Source organism: Vidua macroura, chromosome 12, assembly GCF_024509145.1.
Source record: "Vidua macroura isolate BioBank_ID:100142 chromosome 12, ASM2450914v1, whole genome shotgun sequence".
In the NCBI taxonomy this organism is placed as follows: Eukaryota; Metazoa; Chordata; class Aves; order Passeriformes; family Viduidae; genus Vidua; species Vidua macroura.
In genome coordinates this window covers 3,971,469-3,998,900 of record NC_071582.1, presented here as the reverse complement: position 1 = coordinate 3,998,900, position 27,432 = coordinate 3,971,469, and the positions used below count along the sequence as shown (strand labels likewise).

The 27,432-nt window shown below is 52.5% G+C and overlaps 2 protein-coding genes across 2 annotated transcripts in view; one reads left to right on the top strand and one right to left on the bottom strand.

Annotated features, from left to right (window-relative positions):
• DUOXA2 (dual oxidase maturation factor 2) overlaps positions 1-3,158 on the bottom strand; it is a 6,354-nt gene extending 3,196 nt beyond the window's left edge. Inside the window, exons 1-4 of the mRNA XM_053988746.1 lie at positions 3,003-3,158; positions 2,813-2,870; positions 545-679; positions 154-367 (exon numbers count right to left, since the gene is read on the bottom strand). Coding sequence (XP_053844721.1) covers positions 154-367; positions 545-679; positions 2,813-2,870; positions 3,003-3,149 — 554 coding nt within the window. The 5' untranslated portion in view covers positions 3,150-3,158. The remainder of the gene's footprint in view (positions 1-153; positions 368-544; positions 680-2,812; positions 2,871-3,002) is intronic.
• On the top strand, positions 983-27,432 carry DUOX2 (dual oxidase 2). Its single transcript, XM_053988745.1, has 34 exons — positions 983-1,063; positions 9,334-9,418; positions 10,130-10,213; positions 11,644-11,808; positions 12,439-12,626; positions 13,659-13,860; positions 14,374-14,540; positions 14,625-14,685; positions 14,807-14,903; positions 15,111-15,198; positions 15,536-15,638; positions 15,801-15,964; positions 16,401-16,567; positions 16,727-16,845; positions 17,598-17,735; positions 17,955-18,068; positions 18,661-18,863; positions 19,058-19,243; positions 19,663-19,888; positions 20,478-20,571; positions 20,775-20,950; positions 21,198-21,267; positions 21,717-21,812; positions 22,553-22,731; positions 23,568-23,798; positions 24,015-24,114; positions 24,232-24,281; positions 24,411-24,538; positions 24,749-24,902; positions 25,029-25,261; positions 25,415-25,573; positions 25,769-25,924; positions 26,034-26,162; positions 26,599-27,432. The coding sequence occupies exons 2-34, from the start codon at positions 9,355-9,357 to the stop codon at positions 26,719-26,721; spliced, it is 4,614 nt and encodes a 1,537-aa protein (XP_053844720.1). The 5' UTR covers positions 983-1,063; positions 9,334-9,354; the 3' UTR covers positions 26,722-27,432.

Below are 27,432 nucleotides of genomic sequence, written 5' to 3'. Positions count from 1 at the left end.
AGTGTTGACAGTGCCCAGCAGGGCCCCCTCCATGCACACAGCTTCCCTCCTGGCAGGATGCAATCCCACCCATTCCAAAGGCCTAGGGGAAAGGCAGCCAAGCTTTTCACATCCCTGCATCTCCCATGCCTGCAGCAGGACAGGAGGGCTCACCAGAGCATGGCTGAGGCGTAGTGGCTGGCGATGCGGTACTGTCTGTGCACGGCGCAGGGGCTCTGCGTGCTGAACTTCTCTGCCACGTAGAGGATGGGGCTGGGCAGCCCCTTCTGCAGCCCCTCGCTGTAGCTGCGGTCATAATCCACTCCAAAGTTCCAGGGAAAGTGCTCGTTGTAGTTGATGGTCTCGTTGATCTGCTCCACTGGGTTTCCTGCGGGAGGGACCAACCGAGGTCCTGCTGTGCCAGCACCTGGGCACTGCCAGCCAGCAGCACAGGCACAGCAGGCTCCCAGGAGCCTCCAGACAGAGCAAGGGGCCCTGCAGAGCAGCTGTAGACCTGCTGGGGCCGTGGCCTCTCCAGAGTTCCAGATGGGGACATCAGACTCACCCCTGAGTGTGACATTCACCCCTGCCAGGCCGATGTGCAGCCCGATGTCCGCGTTCACCTGGACATGGCTGAAGGACTTGTAGGAGGTGTTTGCCTGCACCCAGCCAGTCTCCCAGTCCCTTGTGAACTGGACAACTGCCAGGAAAAATAAAGCTGCAGTTAAAGTAGGTCCGGTTTCAGGCTTTGCTGTGCTCAAGGGGAGAATCACAGGTGAGTGGCAGCATTCCCACCATGGCACTGGAAGGGAGTGTTAGGAGGGCAGGAATGCTGATTCAGCCACCAGGACGTGCCCAAACCAGCTCCCACACCCTGCAGAGCTCAGGTCCTCCCATTGCTAAGCATCCACTCCCTGGATCCGGGAACAGCAGGGCTCAGATCCCCAGGGATGATCATCATGATCTGATTTCTCCTTGGACATCCTCTCCAGAACTTCCCTGCAAGCTCCTCACCATGGCAAGCACCACACCACCCAGGGACAGGGTTCAGAGATGAGCCTGTTTGTCAGCCACAGGAACAGGGGTGAGTCTCATTTCACACATCCAGCTCCCTAAATTGCACTATTAGCGAATAGTAAAAGTCATTGTCAAAAGGAGGCGGTCGAGAGGGGTGGGAAGTGCCATCACAGCTTGGGCAGTCATTCCAGCTGGGAAAAAAAAAAAAGAAAAATTGGAAGCTTTTCTTGTATATGTTTTTTGGAACAGGTTATCCTTTTCTGAAGCACTTTCACTTTGCAGTGGGCTTCATTTTCCAACAGGGAAAGTAAAGCCGATGGTTTGATGTCAGTCTGAACAAAACTTTCCTGAGAAAATGTTCAGTTGCTGAGCCAACTTGTGAGGGCATTGATGCAGTGGGAGCTCCACAGGAATGTTTTTTGGCTGCAGGAGTGAGTGTGCCCTGCTGCTGCCAGACAGAAACTCTGACACTGGCTCCTGGACAATTTGTTCTTCCTGTGTGCCCAAGCAGAGCCCAACTGCAGCCTTGTCATGGAGTGGTGCTGGATGGCTCTGCAGGGCTGAGCTGGGTATGGCTGTGGGATCAGCCCTGGCCTTCACCCCTCTGCCACCTCCAGCCTGGCACAACGTTCTCAGGTGGCTCTGGTGGCATCCCCAGGGTGGCAACCTCATGCTGGGATGGTTCCTGTGTCCTGCAGCTGGTCCCAGTCTGGCTACCTACTTCTAGTGCCTGGCCAAATCAGAGCTGAATCTTTTAGGTTATCATTATCCCTCTCCATCATCCCTCTCCGAGCAGTCCTGTAATCCATCTTTTCCTTCACAGCAGGAGGAATGCTTTGATTTAGGGTCAGGGCTGGTTTCTCTTGCCACCTTGCAAATTCTATCCCCTCAGTACATCTTTTCTTATCCATCCTGTTGCCCTGAGTTGGAAATCCCACTGCCTGGTTTCCACCATCAGTTATTACAGGAGATTTCCTGATTTTTACTAAATTAAATCCTTTTCTTCATCTCCTCTGACCTCGCTCCTTGGGAGGTCTTTACCCCACTACTGCAATCTCTGCCCTGCCTGTGTTTTATTCCAACCTGCTCTCTCCACATCACTGCAAGGCTCCTCACAATCTTCAAACATGCCTGGCTGCAGCCCCAGGCAGCACAAGAGGGCTCACAGAGTGGGGGGAAATAATGGAAATCTGGTGAGGGGGATTGTAAACACACTCAACCAATGTGTAGCTGGGGTGTAGAAAAACCCAGAGATCACAGTAAGCACTGTCTAGCCTTGTGTGTTGGAGAAATGGAGCACCTATTGAACAAACTTGAGATCCAGCCCTGTTACAGGAAAGATCAAAGTACATCAGTGAATTACACCTGCACAAATCCCTGAAACACAAGTGAAAACAGCAGCTTTGGTGACCCTTGGTGCCAGTCCCCTCCTTGTCTCTACCCAGTGCTGCTTTGGGGGTCCCCTGAGGGTGAGGTAATGAAAATAAATCTGCTCTTTGCATTTCATCCATGCTTTTGTGGTTGTTCCTGCACCCTGCCTGTGTTGGGTCATACACACAGCTGGAGGAACATGGGACTGTTTGAGTTACAGCCAACAAAACTCCCAGAAGTAACCACAGGCACCTCCAAGTGCCCTCAGCCTCCATACCAGGGAATGGAAAGCCATTTTGGGAAGCTGTGTGACTGCTTTGCAGAGCAAGGGTAAGGTAGACCCCATGATCAGCTGTGGTTGTGACTCACATTTCCCAGCCACAGACCCTGCCCCAGGGTTTAATCCTGCCCCCAGACCCATCCCCGAGGGCTGCCCGGCACTCACCGACAATCACCATTCCCACGAAGAGGCTGAGGAGAACACGGAGAGTCCAGTACAACCTCTGCAGGGAGACAGGGGGGACATCAGGCAGGGAGGAAAAGCCCTGGCTCTCCTCCTGCCTCCCCCTAAACCACTCGGGAGGGTCCCAGCATGCAGAACACGGGGAGCAGCCGCCCATCCCAGGGTCACGCACCGCCCGCCCGCGGATGCCCGGGATGATGAGCAGGAAGCTGCAAGCCAGTGTCAGGAAGACCACGATGACGATGATGGTGCTGATGTCAAACACAGCAGCCTTCCTCTGCTGCGGGTAGAAGGGGTAGACGCCATCAAAAAGAGTCATCCTGCACCTCCAGGAGCCTGTGGGAGAGAAGTGGTGACAGCGGGGACCCTGCAGTGCCCTGCCTGGATGCCTCCAGCCTGTGGTGGCTCAGTTCTGGAATAACCAGCTGAGGGAGGTTCACCTAAAGGGTCCCCAGAGGGACAAGGAAATGTGACGCTGCAAGCAAGCAGGCGGGCAGAACACTCCCCAGTAGAGAACACGCCACCCAAAAGCCCTCAGTGGAGGAGAGGAGGTGCCTGGGGCAGGGCTCCAGCAGCCTGAGGGACTGTGGCAGCCCAAGGAACCACAAGCCCTTGCCCTGCTGCACTGTGAGGAGCAGCCCCAGAGCAGGAACCTGTTGAGCAGCTCTTGCCTGGACAGGGCCAGGTCTTTCCCTCCAGCAGGTGCAGCCAGGGCTTTCCGCTTTGGGGTGAACTCTTAGGGGAAGTGCCCAAGCCCACTGGGGAACTTCTCAGTGGGGAAAGAATGCAGAAGTGTTTTCCTCCAATATTACAAGGAACCACTGAAAACATGGATTTCACAATAGCAAAATTATCCCCAGCCAAGGCCCAGCAGTGCCAAGTGGAACAAAGCCCACTACTCCCATTCCTGCCCTCCAAGAAGATTTTCCCCGGGAGCTGCTGGTCTGGTGAAGGAGGAAGAGGAAGGATTGGTCCTGCACTTGGTCGAGAGGGGTCAGAAGCAGCCCTATTCCCAGGATGAGGGTCCAAAGAACATTCAAAACTCTGTGAGTACATCTCAAGGCTAAAGGAAGCTGAACTATATAAAATTAAAAGGTGTGTGTCATTCCCACAGATGACTTTAAACTTCCTCTGGCACTCCACTTCCAGCAGTTACACACCTCATTCCTGTGCCTGGGTTAGATCTTTTCTACCAAAACTGATAATATGCTTAGTCCCCTTGCTTTGCTTATTTAACAGCCTCTCTGCATAACTGCCCCAGGAAGTTTGCTAAAGTCAGGGAATGCCAGAGCTGATCTGACTTGTGTCCAAGCAACGTGTTCCTGTATGGAAGAGGTGATTTTATTCTCATTTTCCAAAAACAGTTTAAATAATATTTTTAGGTAAGATCCAACCCAGAGCAATTCAGCCACAAAAAGCTGGTCCCAAATCCCTAGAGGTGAGTGGGGATCACAATGATTATCATAAACCACTTGGTTTAGGCAGCTGAATTGCTTTTCAATACATAAAGCAGTATTTGATTTGAGAATAATTTTCTGTCCAGTAACCCAGACAATAACAGCAAAGAGTGGAACGGAGACTGGGATTTTACAATAGCTCTGAATTTAGCTTGACTGCTACAGACTGACAGAGCTGTCACGTGCTCTTAAAAATCTTCTTGGGGCTATTTTGGTGTAACAGCTTTGGGTTATTTCCTTGGAAAGCCAAACCTGGAGAAAGGCAGTGCTATGATTACCTGGCAAGCAGGAGCTGCAGCTGATTCCTGGTGCTACTGAAGTCCAGCAAAAGTGCCCACAAAACAGTCAGAGCTGCTGCAAGTAAAAAAATTAATGAGTAGTTTAACTAGGACAGATTAAATCATAATGGCTTGAATTTCCCTTGTTCCTGGTACCTTTACCCAAATTTCCTATGAGACACAATGAAGCAGAAAAGATTTCCAAGTCTATAGTCACCAAAACACAACTCTTCAGAGTTTAAAACATTAAAAACCAGAACATAACATGGAGAATGCTGTCTTGTTAAATCTAAATTTAACTTTCAACCACCACCAATGGATGTTTGCATTTCCATATGCTGGGACTTGTTTTAAAGAGAATTTCCAGGGAAACAACTCTTTTGCTCTCTGACCATCTTTCTCCCTTGACTGCCCTTCCGGCATTTTTGCAGCTCTTTGGCCTTTTTTGCAGCTTTCAAGTGGAAAAGTGATGCCTACAGCTCACGGCAGGAGAAACTGAACTTGTTGCACCTTGGGAAGCATCCTCCACACTGAAGCATTGCTGTGACCTTGGAGCCCCTGTGGTTCCCTCTGTCATAGTATAGGAGGGGGGAAAAACTGGGAACATCTTCAAGGAAGGATCACCAGTTCAGCAGAAATAGACAAGTTAATCTTATATTTTAAAATAGTCTGGACCTGGAGGAGAGAAAGACAAAGAAGGCAGAAAGTTTGCCCAAACCCCAGAAGTTTCTCATTACAAAATCTCCATTTTCCTGCTCCAGAATGAATCAAGATAAAAGGATTTTTTGGAAGTGCTCAGCCAAAAAACTGGTGGCAGGGCCAGCAGCAATCCTAGCTGGCTTGCTCAGGGCTGCAGGTTGGTACTTCCCATAGGAAAAAAAATCTTGTCCCCTAGAAACTGAAACATCAGTTCAATTCCCAGCTGGGGAAAGAGGGGCGAGGGGGCAACCTCGCTTTCCTGACCCTGTAACAGGGTGGAATGGAGGAAACTGAGGGTTAACTGCAGATGGGAAGCATCCTCCCCTCACGGTCCCGGCCAGCCGGGACCCCCGCAACAGAGGCCGGGGACCACCTACCTGCTCCTCCTTCTCCTGCTGCTGCTGCTGCTGCTGCGGGCGGCGGCTCGGGCGGCTCCGTCCCGCACCGCGCTCTTATAGGCGGCGGCGGCGGGCGCGGGCCGTATGTAACCCGCGGCAGCGCCCGCCCCGCCGCACTCCCGCTGCGCCGCACGCAGGTGAGGCCGCGGCCACACGCGTGGCACACCGCGGGGGGACAGCGGGCTTGCACCGGGGACACGCGTGTCACACTGCCTGAGAGGGGGATCGGGACGCGCGTGTGCGTGGGGGATCGGAGGAATCGAGGACACTCGTGTCCCCGCTCGCGTGGAGGAAAGGAGATGGGACGGCTGGGGGTACGCGTGTCCTTGCTCGTGGGGGGCGGCGGAGGGAGCTGGGGGAGCAGGGACACTCGCGGTCCCCGTTGTGCGTTGTGTCTGAGGGCCGTGTGTGTCCGCACTTGGAAGGATGTCTGAGGGACCGAGGCCACGCGTGTTCCTGCCTGCCCGCGGGGTCGGGACCACGCGTGTTCCCGCTTGCGTGGGAGTTGCGGGACCGGGATCGCGCCTGACCCCTCCTCCCCCGCCGGGACGCGGTAGCCAGGGCCGGGCACGCTGTTACCTGCGGGGCCTTCTGCTGTCACTTCTGGAGGGGACAGGGGCTGGTGCTTCTCCTCCTTTTCCTGCGGTGGGGACACGCTGGGATGGGCCGTGCCCGGGGTTGATGGAAGGGGTCGGGCGGTATCCCCACGTCACTGCACGGCCCGAGGGCTCTGGGTGATGTGGAGCACGGTGAGATGGAGCCGTGCGTGTCCTCACCTGCAGGGTGCGGTGGAGCCACGCACATCCCTGCCGCAGAGGGAGCAGGTGCGGGACAGAGCGTGTCCCTGCGTGGGGACAGGACACCGCAGAGACCCCTCACCTTCCTCCAGGGGACAGAGTCCCTGCTGTGCTCTGGGAAACTGGGGCGTCCTGCCTCAGGGGTGAAGCTGGAGACACTGCTCGTCCCCATGTGCAGATTGTCCGGGGAGTGTGCACCCCTCTAGGATACTCTGGGATCCAAGGCTGGGAACATGTAGCCCGTTCTGAAATCCCAGGACTGACTGGGGTGTGGGGGAAGGTGGCAGCTCCCAAATGTGTCCCACCAGCACTGGGAAGAGATAGAAATTCGCTGTGGCTCACAAGAATCATAGGGATCAGGTTCCAGGCTTCTGGAATGCCTTGGATCTGCTGTCCTCTGGGTGACCACACTTAGGTTTTGCAATGGGGCTGATGCTCTCAGGATGCTGATGTGTTCCACAATCCCAGTGACCTGTGGCTCTGTGGAGAGCCCAGGGGACTCTTGGAGGATGAAGCTCTAATTTTAGGGGGGCCAAATCTACTGGGATCAGGTGGAAGAGGAGAGCCTTGCTCTGTGGGAAGCTGTGTGTCAGCTACCTGACATGGTTTTTGGAGAGGTGTAAAACTCCAGGGTCTGACAGGACTCTGATGGGAGAAGACAAGGCTGACAAGCTCAATTCCACTAGATGAAGAGGGAGGGAGTGAGTTTCTGAAGGTGGCACGGGGAATCTCTGGAAAAGCAGAGTCTGGAGGGCTCATCATTACAATATTCCTGGGAAGCTTGACCCGGCTGTGGAAATAATCCAAACTTGCCAAGCTTCCCCTCAACAAGCTGCGTCATGGGCTTCCAAGGTCAGTCTGCGAGATCACCACTGTTACTGTATCACATTGGCCATGCTCCAGACTGGAAAACCTCTAGAATCTTGGACTGATAAGGCAATAAGTAGATTTTAATTTCTGAGGCATAAAGAGATAAAGGGTTCATGAGAACTGGTATCTCATCTCACAGCTTGGGACAAGAGTAATTCCCATACCTGAGAAAAAGGGAGGTGTGCTCAGTGTCAGAAGGAATCTTAAAACACTTGTTCTGCTGGAACTCTACGAGAAGACCGAGGGGGAAAGGGGAGACATCTGTGCTGTGGCTGTGGTGATGTGCCTTGAACTTCGGTTTGCTCTGTGTCTCCTGAGCCACTTCTGTGGGGGCAGCTGTACATTTTGGGTCAGGAGGAGATAAATCCAGCTGTGTCTCTGGGATCTCCCTTTCTAGAGCACAGGAGGCTGTGTGGACCTCTCTGCACAAATCAACAACTGCTGCCCATGCTCAGGGAAGGGGCTGTTCATCAGGGAGAGCTTTCAGGCAAGAGAGTCCCAGTCCCACGTGGCCATGGTGACAGCACTCTGCCACTCCTGCCAGAGATCATGGGCACCTCCATGTGTCACCTTTAGTCAAATTTTCATATTCTTCGTACGGAATGGGGCTCACAGAGCCTCTAGTTCCCACCAGCTGCACAAAATAAATCTCACATCTGCCAGACCATGCTCAGCACAGGGCTGTGGGGTGGAAAGGATGGAAGAGCTGTTGTGATGGTCAAGGAGCGTAGAAATGTCACTTCTTGAGACATATATTTTCTTATTTTCTAATGCAAAAAACCAAAAGTACAGGAATCTCTGGCAGAAGGACTGACCACAGGTTACATGCTCTGCTCACAACATGGTGATGGGTGTTTAAATTGATGAATGTAATTAATGTGAGTGCAAATGATAATATTTAAGTCTCAGACCATTTGGTTTTCCAAGCAGACAGTTCAACATGAACTCATGTTTTGCAGTTTGCACCACTGGAAGTTATAGTTGAAAAATCCCCACTGCAATTCTCAGTAAATCAAATACAAAACCTACAGAGCTGCTGGTAATGTGTAAGCCTTTCCAAAACCAGATTTTATTTAAATTTTAATTAAAATAATGAAAAAAAAAATTAAAAACATCAATTTAGATGTGACAGAGCGGTGTAGGAAAAGCTGAAACCTGCGTGTTGCTGCATCTCTTGGCAGCACGGCTCTTCTGAAATAGTGCTGCTCTTTGGATACACACTGAAGCAGGGACAAAGAGCCATATTTAGTGGAAAACCTTGTCTTGGAGTTAAAGTCAGGTTTGGCATTTCTGCGCATGGAAAGCCATGTTGGTGGAATTGTCACATTTGTGACTCTAAATCACTTCACAATCCAGAACTGGGAATCCCTCTCTTCTGCTAGGTGTTGCCTAGGATTTTAAATGTTCAGCTCCCAGTGATGAAATCTGCTCTGGATCCAGGGTTTTTGTGGAAAGGCAGATGGTAAAACATCAAGAGAAAGGCTGGTCAGGAGGGATGGCCATCAGGTTAGCTCAGAGGGGATCAAGTTGTCCTGCCTGCAGTACTTACACACTTTGGGATGTCTGACTGTGTGCTAAGCTTTTCCGTCATGTTCACAGCAGGATTTGCTTGGATGGGTCAATGCAGGGAAAATTTCCAGCTGAAATGTGCCTGTTTCTGTAAAGAAAGGCTTTCTGTAATGGAGCAGACACAACAAGATGATGAGCTGTGAGTCTGTAACTGGGATACCCCAAGGCAGGGCTACTGGTCCTGCTCCAGCAGAAAGGTGTTCTCAGGTCAGCTGACACATCCCAACAGAACATTCCCAAGGTAATGGGATCTCACATGACTCCTGCCAACTTCCTAGAGCCCAAATTAGCAGGCACTGCTGATGGATGATGGCGGCAGTGAGGTTTTACCCAGCAGCAGAAACCACAAAAAGGAGCTGAGGTTTGGTCTTTCCATGTTTCCAGCCTCCAGGAACAGCCCACCTCCAGCTCCCTCCCTCTCCTCTCCATTTGCAGGTTGCTGCTTCCAAGTGGCCGATGCAACCCGCGGCAATGATGCTGAGTTTGGTTGTGGTTCTGGTGGGAACATGGACCTTGGGGAGTAAGTGTGGTTTTGGGGAAGGGAACCCAAGGGGAGATCCTGGGTAGTTGATGCCCCTCAGGGGAATTTCATCTGACCCACAGGACATCATATCAGAGCACCCTGTTCTTGTGAAAGTGTGTCTGCCCACAGCAGGGTGAATGGGACCAGGTGGTGTTTATGGTCCCTTCCAACATAAATTCTATGATTCTATGATGCAGTTTGTGAGGAGATAAGAAAAAATTGGAGCAAAGTGCAGGTTGAGAGACTGCCCTATGGCAGCTGAGTACACAGCTTGTTAGCTGGAACTGGGAGTCTTTGCTAGTATTAGCAAAATAGAAAGTAAAAGTAATAAAAATTAACATGAAACAAGTAAGGCTGATGCTGATGCAAAAGCACCAAGTATTTCCTTGACTCACATGGACATTGTAGGAGTCAGAAGTAAGGAGAGGTTTCTGATCCAGTGAGAGAGAAGGAGGAAAGGAATGTCTTTTGGGATTAGATTGGTGGTGGCCACAAATTGATCTGGGGACATCAGGATCACAAGCATGAGTTTCTCATTTTAGCTACTGTCCCTCAAAAGGAGTGCAAAACTTGTATGAAAACCTGCATAGTCGGGAAGTTTCAGAAAGAATATGGGAAAAAATCACAATATAAATATAAATCTCTAGTGGTGATGCTTGCTTCATGTTTTTTTCTTGCTGCTCACAAAGTGGGTCTTGTCTCTTCCAGGAGCCCAGGAGAGCATCTCCTGGGAGGTGCAGCGCTATGATGGCTGGTACAACAACCTGCTGCACCACAGCCATGGCTCTGTGGGTGAGTGCCAGGGATGGGAATGGTGGGATGGGGCAAGGTGAGCTGCCCCTTGGGCATCTGGCTTGCTTTGTGGCTGAGACAGAAACCTTTCTGACCAGAGCCCGAACCAGGCAGGTCAGCAGACGGTGCCACCTCCCATGGCCCTCAATGGTCCCTAGATGCACCTGGGAGCCTGTTAGAACAGTATGGAGGGGCCAGAGAGCCCATGTCTGAGCATTGCCACATTTTGCTGATGCCCAGGCACCATCTGCAGGTCATGCTGGTATTGGATCAGTCCCAGAGCAAAGCTGTGCTTTGTGAGATATCTCAAAATAGACTCAGCTCTTTTCAGCAGGTGTTTCTGTGATGGTCAAGGATCCCAGAGCTGCAAAAAAACCATCTTTAGCCAAAATCACATGCAGTTCAACAAAGATTCAACACAAGGCAGAAGAGTTCATACTCCAGGCATGCTGAACCTTTTGATTTTCTGCCCTACAGAGAGGTGATACCATGTACTGATCGGAACTGGGAGAGGCATTCGGGATTTCCCTGTGCTATTGGTGAACTGTTTCCTCATGCCTACAGCCAGCCCATGGGCTCAACTCTAGATGTCCCTGAGCCAGGGACCAGGACAGATCAGGCAGGATCTTATCTAAAACACTGGAGATTCTGAATCCTCATTTCTGGCAGGTTGGTCACTGCTCTGGTGACACACTGGCACAAGATGCAGTGGCAGTTGCACAGGTTCGAGTCCAAAGGGTTCTCCCACATGACATGTGTGTCACCAGCCCTTTAGTAACACCAAAGCCTGACAGGAAAAACCAGCCCTGACAGACCAGGTCTTCCTCTTCTAGAGTAGAAAGATCAGACCTTAACTTTTGGAAACCAACATGTGGAAACGAAGCCACAAACTAAGGCAGGAATTCAGGATTTCCCCCAGTTCTGGGGAGCTCCAGTAAATGGAGCCCACCACACTGGTGACAAGGCTTTCAAAATCAGTGAGAAATGACCTCCTGCCTCTGCACTTTCCAGTTTTGAGACCAGCAGTGCATGCAAAATCAGGGTGCTTCTCTCTCATCTTCACACTTACCTCGCTGGCTGTTCCCTCTCCTATTCCCTATGGTGCTGGAAAACACCACACTTCTGTAGGATTACACAGTCAACACGGCAGCTCAGCACCGCTCCAGTTACCCACTGGAGCACCACCCCAGACCTCCAGGAGGCAGCAGGGATGCACACGGACAAGAGAAGGACAACTGGAAGAGAGGAGGATCCCTCCTGGTTTTAAGAGTACTGATTCCAGTGTTGCAAGAAGTTTTGGGCGATGCCACCAAAACTTGCATGCTCTTGGCCACTCTGAGAACCCATGCTATCCTCTCACTGTCTTCTGGGACCTATGGCTTTGTCTTTTGGGTAGCACAGAAGCCATTCCATGTTTTTTGGTGCTGCAGGAGCCAGGCTGCTGCGTCTCCTGCCAGCCAACTATGCAGACGGCGTCTACCAGGCGCTGCAGGAGCCCCACGTGCCCAACGCTCGCCAGCTGAGCAACGCGGTGGCACGGGGACCCTCGGGGCTGCCCTCCCGCAGGAACACAACCGTGCTGGCTGTCTTCTTTGGTAAGACCTGGGGCCCTACATTGACTGCAAAAGTGGTGGTTTGGGTGGAAAAATGTTATTTTCTCGCACACCCAAGGCCATGCATTGGAGTGCTCCTCACCCAGCCCTGTGCAGCAGACTCACATGTGGGTATCAGACCCACAAAGCCTTGGGTACAAGTTTACCACAGCACTGTCTGGCTAGGAAACTTTGTGTGGATTTTTGCTTACCTTCGCCAGCTGACCCAAGTGCTGGTATTTGTCAGTTGGGAACTTCCTCATTTCTTTTAGCAGTGGAGTTGCCCCACGGCGAAAACACCGGACAGATCTGGTAAGAGCCATGCTGGGCTAAACTGCTGCAAGTTGGAGCAGTTTTTTCAGTCTCCCAGGAGCTCAGTGGGGTCTTAGGTCTCCAGGCCTGGAGATGTCTGTCTCTGGGAAATCATAGAATCCCAGAATGTTTGGGATGGAAGGGATCTCGATGGTCATCTTGTTGCAGTAGGCCAGGTTTCTTCTCAAGCCCTGTTCAACCTGGCCTGAATCACCCTTGCTGCACATGGTGGTCCCCTCAGCTGCCCTCCCTGGTGTCCTTCTCTAGCTGCTGGCAGCAGTCCTGGCAGCTGCTGACCATGCTTTGTTCGGTGTCTGTCAGGTTTCCATGTACTCTTGGACATCCTGGAGACAGAGAAACCTGGATGCCCTGCTGAGTTCCTCAACATCCACATCCCCTCCGGAGACCCCGTGTTTGACCCTGCCGGCACTGGAGATGTGGTCCTGCCCTTCCAGCGCATCCACTGGGCAGCAGACACGGGGCAGAGTCCCAACAACCCCCGGGAACAGGTAGGTGTGGTTTCCTCTGCTCTTTGCCTCTCATCTAAACTCTCCTTCACCCACCATCGGGGTCTGTAGCAGCCAAAATAGAATGAGAGCGCTACTACATCCCCAAATATACACATCTCTCAAGTGTTTGAACCAAACAAGTGATTGAACCACCTCTCAAGTGTTGGAAATGAACCCAAAGTCAACTTCCAGGTTTCACACTGAGCAACGTTAGTGATTGCCCAGGGTCAAGGCATTTCCTGAACAAAGAAAAGGTAATTAGATCAGTTAATTATTGCACATTGTTTTAGGCACCAAATCCTATCTTTAATAATGTATCACAAAGCTGAGCTGGCATTGCCACAAAGTTGTGGTGCTTCCCTGAATTTCAGTTATTTTGGAAAATAAATCCAGGTTTTCCCCCAGTTTCTCTGGATTTTGCTGTTCTGCCTGTGTTCCCCAGATTTCCTTCATGCTGGAGATCTTCCCAGCCAAAATCACTAAAGTGAAATACCTCCCTGAACCTTTCACATGACAAACCCCGAAGAGACCAGTTTAGCAAGTCATGCTTTTATCAACATTTAAAAGCTTAAAAATTTGGAAACTCCAGCATGTTTTCAGAATAAAAAGTATATTTCCATGCAAACCTTTGGCAGGGGAGATACTCAACATGCATACAGGACAGTGGGACTTCCTGCTGTGAGGTGTTCCCAGTTTCTCCAGAGATGGCTTTAGTCCCCTTCCAGCCTACATAGGGACTCACAGATGTCTGCTTCTGGGTGTAGTCAAAATAATTGGGGAAAAAACAATCCCAAATGTACTTTTGAAAAGCTTGTACCTGGTCTTTTCCTCTACCTGGCACTAAATCCTGAAGTCTACACACAGATTTTCTGTGTATTTATTTGCTTCCTGAGAGCTCTTGTTAAAATAGGGTTAAAACAGACTGCTTTGCAAGAGCAAAAGAAGCAGACTGGGGCTTTCCAGACCTCTTTTTTACACCTTTCCAGTGAAATCCTGGCACCTGTTAATGCCTCTTCCCTGTGCCTCCCCTAGACCAACGAGATGACAGGCTGGCTGGATGGTAGCTCCATCTATGGCCCCTCACACTCCTGGAGCGATGCCCTGAGGAGCTTCCTGGGGGGACAGCTGGCATCAGGGCCCAACAGGAGCCTCCCGAGGCAGACGGACGGGAGGGTTCCCATGTGGAAGGCACTGGATCCATCCACGGGACAGGGCGGTGCCCAAGGGATCTACGGTAATGGTGACATTCCAATAGTTTTTCATCCCTCATTGGGAGCAGGGGGTCCCTGGAGCTGAGCCCAGAGTGGATCCCAGGAAAGGGAAAACGGCAGAAGATGCAGGGAGGCAGGATATATGGGTCAGGAGGGCTGTGGGAGAGCAGGCAGTTTCCCAAGGGGGTGGAAGATTTGAGCACCAGCAAAAACATCCCAGCAAGGACACACCAGAAACTCCAGAGGCCACATGCCAAGGTGGCAATGTCAGACACCAGCTCTGATCCCAGCTGAACTCCTCTGGGGAAAAGGGCCACTGCTGACACAAACCCACTCAGCTTGCTTTGAATTCTTCACCTGCCCAATGTGCTGGGGGCCCAGTACTGCTTCTCACTGTCCCAGGTTGCTGGGGAGGAAGGAAGGACGAGGGGACAAGGGGACACTGGGTCCACAGGGCTGGGTGTGCTCCTCCAGCCATGGGCAAAGCTAGACCCAGTGGTGACATCCCCCACTGATGGTCATGGTGGTTCTTGCAGACCTGGGGAGTGCCTGGGGGAATGAGAACCCCTTCCTGCAGGCTGAGAGCATCGCCTGGTTTCGCTACCACAACCATCTGGCCACAGCACTGGCCCAGAAGCATCCTGCCTGGTCCGATGAGGATCTCTTCCAGCACGCTCGCAAGAGGGTCATCGCCACTTTCCAGGTGAGGGACGGGACCCCCCAGCTCTGCTGGGACCCCCAAGATCTTGCATAGTTCTGGCCCTGACCCAGCTTCCCTGTTCCCTAGAGCATTGTTCTGTATGAGTGGCTGCCGACCCTGCTGGGCACACAGGTCCCGGAGTACCAAGGTGAGGGGTAGGCAGGCAATGGAGGGTTGGAAGCAGGGGGAGAGGGACTAGGGAAGCTGGTGGGTGGAGAGGAAGAGGGAGCTTGGCCCCTTTTCCCTCCAGCCTGGCTACTTCCCCACAGGTTACCAGCAGCACCTGGACCCCAGCCTCTCTCCTGAATTTGTGGCAGCGGCAGGGCAATTCCTGGCCACCATGGTGCCTCCAGGTGTTCACAAGAGGTAGGAGCAGCCTGGCAGGACTATGGGACTGCAGTGCCTGTGTGAGGGGAGGGGATGCCCAAGCTGGATTGGTGACTGGGAATGGTTTTTGTTGGGATCGTGTCTGTCCCTTGTCCATGTCCTGCCCTCAGCAGAGACAGCCAAGCCCTGACAGCTCCAGCAGCCCTGGCCCAAGGCTGTGGGCTCAATCCTTCTCTGTTGTTCCAGAGACACCAGGTGTCAGTTCCAGAATGTGTCTGTCTCCAGTGGCTCGTTCCCAGCAGTGCGGCTCTGCAACAGCTACTGGAGCAGAAAGGTACAGGGGAAGGAGCACGGGGGTCCTGAGGCTGTGGCAGGCTGGCCAGGGGGCTTCATCCCTTGCTCTTGTGTTATGGGGTACTCCACAGGGGTCTGTAAGGGAAACTGGGTGCAGAGCATGACAGCCAGACAAGGGGTTAGAGATCCTCCCCATCCAGCGTCCCCAGCCTTCAGCTGTGTCAGGCTCAGGCCTTGTGGCTGACCTGATGTGAAGAGGTCCCCGATTCCCCTATGCCATGATCCTGCACCCCTGGGGGCACCAGTTCAGGGTTGTGGGGCTACTTTCTGTCCTCCCTTGTGCAAGAGGAATCACTTGCTCTTCCCATGCCTCTCAGAGCCCTGGGCTGCAGCAGGCAGAAGATGTGGACAGCCTCCTGCTGGGGATGAGCTCACAGATAGCAGAGCGGGAGGACAACATTATGGTGGAAGATCTCCAAGGTCTGTACTGCAGCTGTGCCTTGCTGGGGGACCCCCACGCCTGAGGCTGGGCTGGGGGCAAGCTGGGGAGGCAGGTCCTTCATCAGCACCCAACCACACACTTCAGCCTCTTTAATGGAGGTGCAGAGAGCTACAGGACACATTAAGCACATCCACCCACAGATTACTGGTATGGGCCCCTGAAGTACTCCCGCACTGACTACGTGGCCAGCTGGATTCAGCGTGGGCGAGACTTTGGCCTGCCAACCTATAACCAAGTCCGGCAGCGTTTTGGGTTGAAACCTCTCCAAAACTGGTCAAACCTTGCCCCACACCTGGAGCCACAGGTAACAGGGAACCAGTCTGGGCAAGGAATGTATGTGGACCAAAGGATGATGGGACATTCCAGGCAGGAACTGAATTCTGCAGCATTATAAGAAGAGGGAGGTCAGTGCATGTCCTGCCCTGGCTGACTTTCATGCCTGCAGTAGGGTAACTGTAATTACATGGCATGAATAAACCATCCTGCCCCAGTGCTACACTCCTGTGACACCAGGCACTCTGAGCCTCCTAGAGCTGAGATGCCCTGGGAGTGATGCTCAGTTGCTCAAGTCCAAGCCATGAGCTCAAGGCTGTGTGAGGCTCAGCATCCTCCCAGTCCATAGATATGTGTGCTGCCTGGGAAATGCACATTGCTTACACCTCCTAAGGTTTGCCAACACTTTCTGATGCCCTGGCAGAATTCCCTTTGCTCACAGATGTGTGGTGGGGGTTTCTCACCAGGTCCTGCAGAAGGTCGCTGCCCTGTATGGCAACAACATGGCTGGGCTGGAGCTGCTCCCTGGAGGCATGTTGGAAGCTGATGGCTCCCTCTTCTCTACCATCATCCTGGAACAGTTTCTGCGCCTGCGTGATGGTGATAGGTTTTGGTTCGAAAACACGAAGAATGGGTAATGGACCTGTCCCTATCTGGCAGCTGCTCTGCAAACCCCAGTAACGCATGAAAACTGGGACTGGAGGAAAAAGCATCTTCCAGCTTCCTCAGTTCCCTCCTATTGCTGGTCAGCGACACCAGGGGCAACCACTTGTCTCCACGTCCTTTTCCTCAGGCTGTTCACAGAGGAGGAAATCAGGGAGATCCGTAACACCACCTTTCACAGCGTCCTGACTTCCGTCACCTATGCCAAATCCACAGACCTCCAGCCCCACGTGTTCGTTTGGAGAGAGGGTGAGTGCACCCTGCAATGGGAGGGCACAGGGAGGGAATGGCTCCAGCGAGGCAGCAAGGAAAACAGAGCTATCCCAGTGACACAGCTGGTGAGTAAATGACACAGGGAACACATCAGGTTTGGAGTTTCTCAAGCCTCACACCTGCTATGACCCTAAACCAGCAAAATGCAAGGGTTGCTTGTGAGCAAGACGTTGATGCATGATGCAGATGTTGAAAGAGGACTGTAGTGCAGGCGTGATCCCAAGGGGAAAATGCATATTACTCTTTGGCAAAATGCCTTTTCCTCTTGGAATCTTGCCACACTCTTCCCATTTACTGTAAGCATTTCATTTGGGCAACATTCCAGGCTTTGCAAGGTGCTTTTGTTCCCTTGGTGTGTGTTCCTTTTAATCACACCAGGAGGACTTCCTGGATTTGCAGCATCCAGATGAGTGGAGGCTCTGAACCCTAGATTCCTATGGCCCAGGGTGCCTCTTGGTCAGCCCACCCCAACAGGAGAGATGATGGTGCTGAACCTCCAGAGCACTGGAGTCCAGTTCTGTGCTTGGTTTGCTGTGCCAGGCAAAAGTTGAACTCAAACCCAAAGGCTGTTTCCAAGATCTAGAGTTTAAATCAAGCACCCCAATTCTGCAGTGCTGGGTCACTCATCCATGAACCCCATCAACATTTTAATGCAGAGGTTCCTGGGGGTGATGCAGGTGAGCTGGGTACAAGGTCAATGACACTCACAGCCTGTTTCCCTCTTGCAGGGGACCCATGCCCCCAACCTCAGCAGCTGACAGCTCAACACCTGGCCAACTGCACGTCCATGATGGTGCTGGACTACTTTTCAGGCAGTGGCGCAGGCTTCGGGATCATCATCGTTGTCCTCTGCTGTCTGCCCCTGGGTTTGTCATTTCCTCTTCCTGTCACTCTCCTCCTCTTCCACCTCTCCACGAGAGAAAGGGACTGAGTGCCCATGGACAAAGCACCTCCCTGCTGGAGCTGCTGAGTCCCAGACTCTGCTGAGGTGCTTGAGCTGGCAGAGTCCTTGGGCACCAGGAGGGAGCCAAAAGGGGAAAGGAGCTCTGTGATCTCTCATGCCTCCTTCTCCCATGTGTCCCCAGTGACTCTGTTTGTTGCCTGGGTTGTTGCCGCTTTCCGCAAGCGAGATTTCAAGAAGCTGCAGAGGAAGCAGGGCACCAGCGTGCACAGGGAGGTGTCCGGCGAGGCCATACACGGTGAGGTGGCACTGTCACCCTGCGATGGCATCTGGTAGTGCTGCTGCAGTCAGGGCACACATTGAGGCAGGGATGGGCTTGGGGCTTATACCCAGATGGGATGCAAGGAGGAATTGTTTCCCCAGGAGCATAGTCAAGAAGTGGAACAGAGAGCACAGAGAACTTGGTAGCCCATCCTATCCAAGACCTGACCAGACACAGCATTGAGCAGACTGATCTGTGGCTGGTCCTACTTTGGGCAGGAGGTTGGGAAAGATACCCTTCCAACCTGAGTCCCTTCCAACCTGAGTCATCCTGTGCCCCTCCCCAGATCACACCTTGCCTGAAGGAAACCTGTGTAGAGCAATTGCACCAGTAGCTCCAGGACAGGGACAGTATCTCCTTGCTCTGCACACTGGAAAAATCCTGCCTCCCTGCCCCATAGTCTGTACTCCCTCTGTGTCCATGTGCTTGAGCTCTGCAGTTAGGAGATCGTCATTATTCCTTTAAGATGTTCCTGGTCATGAAATCACTCCCAAACTGCTTCTCGGTGAAGGAGGTTCTGAGATGAGTAGGAACATTTCCAGCTGAGTCCTGTGCTCTCTCCCACCAGCCATGGAATGGCATGGGCCCAAGACAGACAACTGTCCCGTCTACATTCAGCTCCAAGCTGACAAAGTGCTCAAAGTGCTGGATAGCAGAGGGTCTGTGCTCCGGAGCATCAACCTGAAAGCCCACCAAAGAGTGGAGGTGGTCCTCTCCAACAACAAAGGGAACAAAGCTCTGCTCCTGAAAAGCCCCAAGGAGTATGACCTGGTAAGTACCATGGTGCCTGGGTTATGACACCTTCCCCTGGACCCTCCATAGTCTTCTGCACCACTCAGCTGGGGGCACTGGGAGCAGTGTAAGGCCTTGAAGGGAGGTTGTGGCCACCTGAGAACCACCAGGTCCAGCAAATACCGTGGAGCTGAGCCTCTGGTGATCACAGCCAGTCTCTGGGTCCTTTGCAGGTGCTGCTCTTCAATGGGGAGGCTGAGAGGAGCATCTTTCTTGGGAAGCTAGGAGACTACTTGAAGGAGAGCAGATTTGACCTGCATCTGTCTGAGATGAAGGAGCAGAGCCTGATGAAACGGGCAGTCACCCAGGAGCAGAGAAAACAAATTCTAGAGACTTTCTTCAGGCACCTGTTTGCTCAGGTGTGTAGAGGTGTAGCAAGCCCTGATGTGTGGGGGAAAGTATTTCTGTATTGATTAAGCAATGAATAATGGGGCTGGTGCTTTCTGGAAGAGCTGGTAAGTCACCCACAAGGAAGCTGCCAATACTTCCAGCTGCCAATCTTCCTTTTCAGAAGACAAAGGGAGATCTCCTGCAGTGATACAAGTGTCTAAAGTGGCAAAGAGACTGTTGGGTGATGTAACAGGTCTCCAGTGTGGTCAGTCACATGGAGTGTGAAAAGTCACATTGTTTAGGAGGGATGCAGGACTTTCTCCATGGTATCTGCCATGAGTTTTGTGCCAGGGAGGCACCAATCTTCATGCAATAGGTCAGAAAGGAAACACCAGCCTTCTGCTCTGCCATCACTCACAGCATTTCCTTTGTGGGACATAACCTGCAGGTGCTGGAAATCGACAGATCCGATGCCGGGGAGCTCAGCTTTGAATCTTCACAGAAGGCAAAGGAGTCTCTTACCTGTGAGCTGAGCAGGGCTGAGTTTGCTGAAGCCCTGGGGCTCAAAGAGCACTCCATGTTCGTGGAGTCCATGTTCTCCCTGGCTGACAAAGATGGCAATGGCTACATCTCCTTTCGGGAGTTCCTGGACATCTTGGTGGTCTTCATGAAAGGTGGGAGCTGGAGCTGGTTAACGCCTCCATCTTCTGCCCTTGGAGCTGTTTCTAGGCTCTATCAGAGTGGAGGACAAGATTCACCCAGAAGGTCAACCTGTAGACAATGCTACAGATTAAAATTTCCTTCACTCAGGACAGCTTCAGCTTGGGTTATGGGGCATGACAACGTAATTACATTTTCTGGAAGGTGGTTCACGAGGGGAGCTGTCTTCTACCACCACAGACATGTCAGCCCTTTCTCCTGAAGGGACTGTTCCTGGGAGATCATAGCAACTGTGTCTGATATCTGATTCTCCCTAAATGACCCCTGAACAGTGGATTCATAGGTGGAGGTGTTAAATGCCAGATTCAATCAAAACAACTCCCAGAAAAATCATTGCTCTGTAAAAGCACACTTTGAAAAATAATGCACAAGAAAGAATGTGTGTCTACCCAATATTTCACCTTGCACTTGAGAAAGTCAAGTGCAAGGGTGAGGCTTCACTGCTGCAGGCTCCAGACTCTCAAAAAAAAACCCCACATGAAATCATCTTTGTTGATGAAAATGTGATTTTGTTCTTACTGTGCCATTTCCTCTCCCCACCAGGGTCCCCAGAGGAGAAGTCCAAGGTGATGTTCAGGATGTATGACATTGATGAGAATGGGTTCCTTTCCAAGGAGGAGTTTCTGAGGATGCTCAGGTACTCTCCCTCCTCTCTCCTAATGTTTTTACAATGTTTATAGACATGTCTTCAGAAGCAGCTTCCAGTTTCCATGCTTCTGTGCACCATAGACTCCACACTTGCAACCAAGAGCCCATTTATCCCATGAAACTGGTCTGGGACTCTGCTCTGTGTTTTTTGAGGGACTCACCTGCTGTTCCCATCTCACCTCCTTGCTCCAGGTCCTTCATTGAGATCTCCAACAACTGCCTGTCAAGAGAACAGGCAGAGCAGGTGACCGAGTCCATGTTCCGGGCCTCAGGTTTTCAGGACAGGGATGAGCTGACATGGGAGAATTTCCATTACATGCTGCGTGACCACGACAGCGAGCTTCGGCTCACCCAGCTCTGCGTCAAAGGTCAGTGGGCACGAGCACTGGGATGCCCCAGGTCCTACAAGGCTGGAGGCAACGGGCAGCACCCAATATGGAGCTCTCAAATCCTGGCCCATCAGTCTCCCCACCTCAACTGCAGTAATGGGGCATCAGCTGTTGCTTCATGTGTGACATGTTTGGGCCAGTTCAGAGCTTTTCCCTGCCCACAGGAGATTCCTAAACTTTGTCTTGCACCTTCTGAATGGCTGTTTGTCCTTTTGTCTCCTCAAAGGTATCCCTGAGGTCTCCAAGCAAAATCTGCACAACTGTGTCTCCTTCATAAAAAAGAGCGAGCCAAAAGGGTAAGCTCCCTTCCTTAGTACCACTGTTGCTATTCCATCTCTTGCTGCCCTGGCTCACATCTATCCTCCACCCCAAGCTTTCCAACAAATGCTCCCACCAGATGCTGGAACTCCCAGCACTGGGGAAGGGGTGGGAAGTGTATGCTGGGCGCTGCAGTGGGGCTGCTGTGCTCCTCCCAGGCATAGCCAGAAGGGAGGAATTGCCTCCTGCAGAGCCCTGTTGCATCCTCTGTGTGGAGATGGGAGTCCTGCATTGCTCTTCTGATGGAGGGGTTATCTTGCAGTGAATCCAGACCGTGTGCAATTGGAGTTAATGCAGGCAGGCTTGCAGAAAAGAGCTGGATATGTTCCCAGCTGAGCCTGAGATGGGAAGTGGAGAAAAGGGGAAAATTTTGGTGAGCACTTCTAGCAAATAGAACTCTGGGCTAGACATAGCTCTATTTCCACAGAATCGTCTCAGAGGAGAAGAAAGACCCAAATCTAGACACTGTGAGTCACTACATGGAGCAAAAAGGCCAAGAACTGAGGAAGAGACCAGGAAGAAAGTGAGTCCCCTCGCCATCTGTGCCTCTGGGGCTCGGGCTTATTCTGTTTGCTGTTTCTCACATCTCCATGTCAGATTGGGTAGCCCTCCAGTCAAATGGCACTGCTCCAAGGAGGCACTCATTGGCCAAGGAGCTACAGAAATAATCCCATCTTGGCAGGACAGTGCCATAGCTGGATGTGGGTGATGTGCTTCTACAAAAAAAACCTCCATACAAATGAAGTGGCTAACTCCAAAGGTTGGCATAGTGGCTTTTAGAGAGGAGTCTTGTCTGACTGTTCCTGCCTGTGCTCCTCTGCTTCTTGGGCTGCTGCTGGTTCACCTGGGCTGCCAACAAGAGCTGCAGTAGAGAATTTGGTCCTCCCTGCTGTGGCAGCAGCAGGTATTTCTTCAATGAATGCTCAGCTGCTGTTATTGATGGCCAGAATATCTTGGTCTGCCTTAACTGTACCAATTAGGGAAATTCCCCTTTTGTGGATAATTTTTTGATGGTTGAATATTACTATGAAATTTTCTTTTACAGTTCTCATCTACAGTTTCATTTGTGAGTCACTGCCCCCATGTTTGCTACCAGCTTTTGTAGAGCAGGCTGACCTGAGATCACCCTCTGATGCTGTGCTCTGCAGGTCGCCCCTGTCACTGATGTGCAGGGGTATTTTGAGTGGAAACCCAAACCTGGGCCCTGAGCCATTCCTTGCCAGGGAAACCTCATGGTGACACCAGCACTCCTGTATTTGCCAGGGCGAACCAGCACCAGCTCCATCTGTACACGGAAGCACAACGGAAGAAGTACAAGAGGAACAGAGTCCAGCAGAAGATCCAGGAGTTCAAGCGCTTTGTTGAGAATTACCGGCGCCATATCGTCTGTGTCATCCTCTTCTCCGCCGTCACCGCCAGCGTCTTTGCCGAGAGAGCCTACTGTGAGTGCCCACCCTGCCCTGCTGCGGGGGTGGGGGCTTCGTGCCTCAGTGCTGGTGGTTGCCGGAGGCATGATGAGGACTTGCCCGGCACAACTTTGGGCAACAATATCAGTCCTCCCCTGGACTGAGGGTGCCAAAGGATCACTGAGGTTGGAAGGGATGTCTGGAAAGGTCTGGTCCAATACCCTCCTCAGAGAAAACCCTTTTCCAAAGCTGAATGAGGCTGCTGAAGGCCTTGTCTAGAGAAGGTGTGAAGAGTTCCAAGGCTGGTGATTCCACTGCCTTGCTGGGCCTGTGCTGGTTTTGACCGTCCTCCCGGTGAAGAATTTCAAGAATTCAGACCTGAGTTTTCTACAGTGAAAGTCATGCTCTTGCCTCATCCTTCCACTGTGCATCCCTGAGAAAGACTTGCTCTGTGTGCCCATGAGATGGCTGCAGACAGCCAGCTTCCCTGACCCATCTCCTCCAGCCAGAACAAGCCCATTTCCCTCAGCCTTTCCCTTACATAGACATAGCTCTATGATGTCCTCCAGCTCCCACCCAGCCTGGTGGTCTCCACTGGATTCGTTCCAGTTTATGGACACCTCTATACTGGATTCCCCAACTGAGGCCACAGTCCCAAGGTGCAGATTCCCAGGTGGACATTCTCCTCCGGGAATCTCCAAAGTCACCTTGTCATCCAGCAGTTCTGGGTCATTGTGCCCCTTTCCCCACACAAACCCATCCCTGGTGTCCTGGTTTTGGTGGAGTCACACAGGTGGCTGCCCCCTTGTTGCAGGAAGGGTGCTGGCCCTCAGTGCTGGGCACATGACACCCCCTCTGCTCTCTCTCCCCAGACTATGCCTTTGCATCCCCCAGCACTGGAATTGCACAGACCACCTTTGTGGGGATCATCATCTCCCGGGGATCAGCTGCTTCCATCTCCTTCATGTACTCCTACATCCTGCTTACCATGTGCCGCAACCTCATCACCGTCCTGCGGGAGACCTTCCTCAATCACTTCATCCCCTTCGATGCCGCCGTCGACTTCCACCGCTGGATTGCCATGGCAGCCCTGATTTTCTCAGGTAGGTGGGCTGCTGGGGGATTGCCACCCACAAGCAGAGGACAGCCTACCACACCATGGCAGGACCAGCCAGAAGCTTAAAGACCTTGCAGAGATATAGATGCCTTGCACTACAGAAGAGGCGGAATCTCCAGGTCCCTGGGGACATCAGCGGTGTCTGACACATCTCCATCCACATCAAGTGATGTTTCTTTCTCCGTGCTTTTGTCTCTTACAGTGCTCCACACTGCAGGTCACATAGTGAACGTCTACATCTTCTCAGTCACACCTCTCAGTGTGCTGTCCTGCCTTTTCTCCACTGTCTTTACAAATGATGGGTAGGTGGAATTTGAAGCAGAGTTCAGACAGGGTGTACTGGGCATGGATAGAAATGAAAATGGAAACCATTAGTTTATTCTGGTCACTCCATGGTGCAATCTCTTGTCCTTCTCCAGGTCACAGCTCCCACAGAAGTATTACTGGTGGTTCTTCCAGACTGTTCCAGGTGAGAACACCTAGCAGACAGACCTGAACATCTGTGTCCAGGATAGCAGCCATCTGCCCGGTCCAGTCAGAGCCCCTGTGGGGCTGCCCTGGTCTCCCCCACAGGGCCTCTCAACTCTTCGTCTCACAGGCATGACAGGAGTGCTGCTGCTCGTGGTCCTTGCTGTGATGTACGTGTTTGCCACACGCCACTTCCGGCGCGTCAGCTTTCAGGGCTTTTGGATCACTCACCACCTCTACATGCTGCTCTACATCTTGGTAAAGGATTTGGGCTGGAAGGGAGGGATGGTGCTGATGCCCTGCAAGTCTGTAGGTGAAATCAGTGCAGCTGATGAGATGGAATAGCTTGGGGTAGTCTCCCAAGGGAGAGGGTAGCCCCAGTCCTGGCTCCCCACTGCTGTTGAGCTGCCACCAAATCATCCCTGGGGTGATGACTTGCCTTGCTAAAAGGTTCTGCTCCCTGCCCAGGTCATCATCCATGGCAGCTACGCACTGATCCAGCAGCCCCGTTTCTACATCTACTTCATCATCCCAGCTCTCATCTACAGTGCAGACAAGCTGTACAGCCTGAGCAGGAAGAAGGTGGAGATCAGTGTGGTGAAAGCCGAGCTCCTGCCCTCAGGTACCACAACATCCCTGGCCACACAGCACCAGGCTTCCTGCAAGAGCATCAGGGGCTGCAGCGATGCAGGAATATCAACTTCTCAACATCTCCAACTTAACGGAGCCCCCTCCCATCTCCCCACAGGTGTCACCCACCTGCAGTTCCAGCGGCCACAGGACTTTGACTACAAGTCTGGGCAGTGGGTGCGCATCGCCTGCGTGGGCCTGGGCACCACCGAGTACCACCCGTTCACACTGACCTCAGCCCCGCACGACGACATGCTGAGCCTGCACATCCGTGCCGTTGGGCCCTGGACCACCCGTCTGCGGGAACTCTACTCTCCCAAGAACCTGGCCCTCCTCGGCACACTGCCCAAGGTGAGCCCTGCACAGGATGTCACCCATGGGGACATCTGAGCCCAAGAGCACCTTGGCAATGGGTTGAGCCAAGCATGAGGCACTTCTCCAGCCCTGAGGCCTTCCAAGACCTGGGCAAGTGGAGACCTCTGCTAACAGCTGACTCCCTTCCAGCTCTACCTGGATGGGCCCTTTGGGGAGGGCCACCAGGAATGGAACAAGTTTGAGGTGTCGGTGTTGGTGGGAGGAGGCATCGGGGTGACACCCTTCGCATCCATTCTCAAGGACCTGGTTTTCAAGTCATCCATAAACTCCAAGCTGCTGTGTAAGAAGGTAAGAGTGTCTGAAAGACAAGTGCCTCTGAGAGGTTGGACTTGATCTCAGAGATCTTTTCCAACCTAATTGATTTGTGATTTTGAGATGCCCCCTACTGCTGCTGGTGTCTTTGGGGGTAAATTCCTCTGTGAAGTCCATAGACATTCATAAGGATGTTGGTCTCACCCTGGACCTCGTTCCAACGTGCTACAGATCTACTTCATCTGGGTGACGCGCACGCAGCATCAGTTTGAGTGGCTGACGGACATCATCCGGGAGGTGGAAGAATCAGACAAGAACAGCCTGGTCTCTGTGCACATCTACATCACACAGCTGGCTGAGAAGTTTGATCTGCGCACCACCATGCTGGTGAGCCTGGACATTCAAGGGGAAGGATGCCAGGCCATGCCATGCCAGGCTCTGCAGGGCCATGCTGGGCTGTGCTGGGCCATCTGACGTGCACCAATCTCTCTTTCAGTACATCTGTGAGCGGCACTTCCAGAAGGTGCTGAACAAAAGCCTATTCACAGGGCTGCGCTCCATCACCCACTTTGGGCGCCCTCCCTTCGTACCCTTTCTCAGCTCACTGCAGGAGGTGCACCCTGAGGTCAGTGTCTGCCTGGGGACAGGAGGAGGTGCAACCACTGGCCATTGTGGAGGACTGGTCCCAGCCTGTCCCCAAGGTCCTGGAGACCTCAGTGGCATCTGCACCAAGAACAGAGCAGAAGGGGAATGAATCCTGTTTTCCCTCGGGAGCCAGGCTGAGCTGCAGGAATCAGCAATGCCCTATACCAGCCAAACACCCCCTGCTATTGCAAGACCTTGGCTGCAACCACTGATCTGAGCTGAGGGTTCCCATTCTTCCTCCATGGCCCTACATGGCAGCTACATGGGAATGTGACAACCTCCCCAAAAGCCTGGGGGAGGCTGAGACAGACTGCTCAGCCAGCATCCATGCCCAAAGCCATCAGAGAGCAAGGGAGGCTGGACTGTGGGGAGAAGTGGTGCTGCAGTCTGACCCCTATGGCTCCCTCCTTCCCTAGGTACAGAAGATCGGGGTGTTCAGCTGTGGCCCGCCTGGGATGACAAAGAGTGTGGAGCAGGCTTGCCGGCAGATGAACAAGAAGGACCAGACCTACTTTGCACATCACTATGAGAATTTCTGACCCTACCCCACACTGTTCCATTCTCTGACTACAGCTGCATTTTTTCACCCCAGCACCCAGCAGCAATACTTCAGCAGCCACTGTCCCAGGCTCCCACCAGGCACCCTCCCCAGGTGAAAGCCATCCACAGCCGACTGCAGGGATACTGAGACCCACACAGCACAGACTAGTGTGCTAGTAAAGCCTTGACATCCCAGCACTGCCCTACATGGCCCCACTGTGAACCCCTGAGTCCTGCTACCACCCACACATCCCTGCAGCCCCATGCCCAGGGCCATGCTGGTGTGTCCCAGTCCAGAAAACCCACTGTTTGAGTTAAACCCAGCTCTGCCCCCTTAATCGCACAAGACAGAGCTTCTGCTCTGCTGGGGGACTCAGGGAATGTCTCTAACCAGCTTTGGGGAGCAGCTTGGTGCCTGCACAACCTGAATTCACAGCACTTTGTTCCAAGAACCATGTGGTGAACAGATGGGGTGAGGAGCCCAGCAAGCTCTCTGCTAAGCCTCTTCTTGAAACAGCTCTCCTCACATACTCTTCAGTGCCTGCTTGTTAACTCTCAGAGCCTTCCCTGGGTTTGCATAAGGCCTTAGTTGTGTTTGCATTGGCTTCTTCCAGCAGTGTCAATCCTTCAATCAGGAATCAATTGTACTTGTTTAAGTAATGACTGGCTTTGCATCACTGCTACTTTTGCAGGCTGTGGTTGAGCTCAAA

Bases quoted from the DNA above. Each gene is read 5' to 3' on its own strand.
- DUOX2 (XM_053988745.1), top strand. From the start codon at position 9,355: ATGCAACCCGCGGCAATGATGCTGAGTTTGGTTGTGGTTCTGGTGGGA. The intron at 16,846-17,597 runs GTGAGTGCACCC...TCCCTCTTGCAG, and splicing joins CGTGTTCGTTTGGAGAGAGG to GGGACCCATGCCCCCAACCT. The intron at 26,163-26,598 runs GTCAGTGTCTGC...CTCCTTCCCTAG, and splicing joins TGCAGGAGGTGCACCCTGAG to GTACAGAAGATCGGGGTGTT.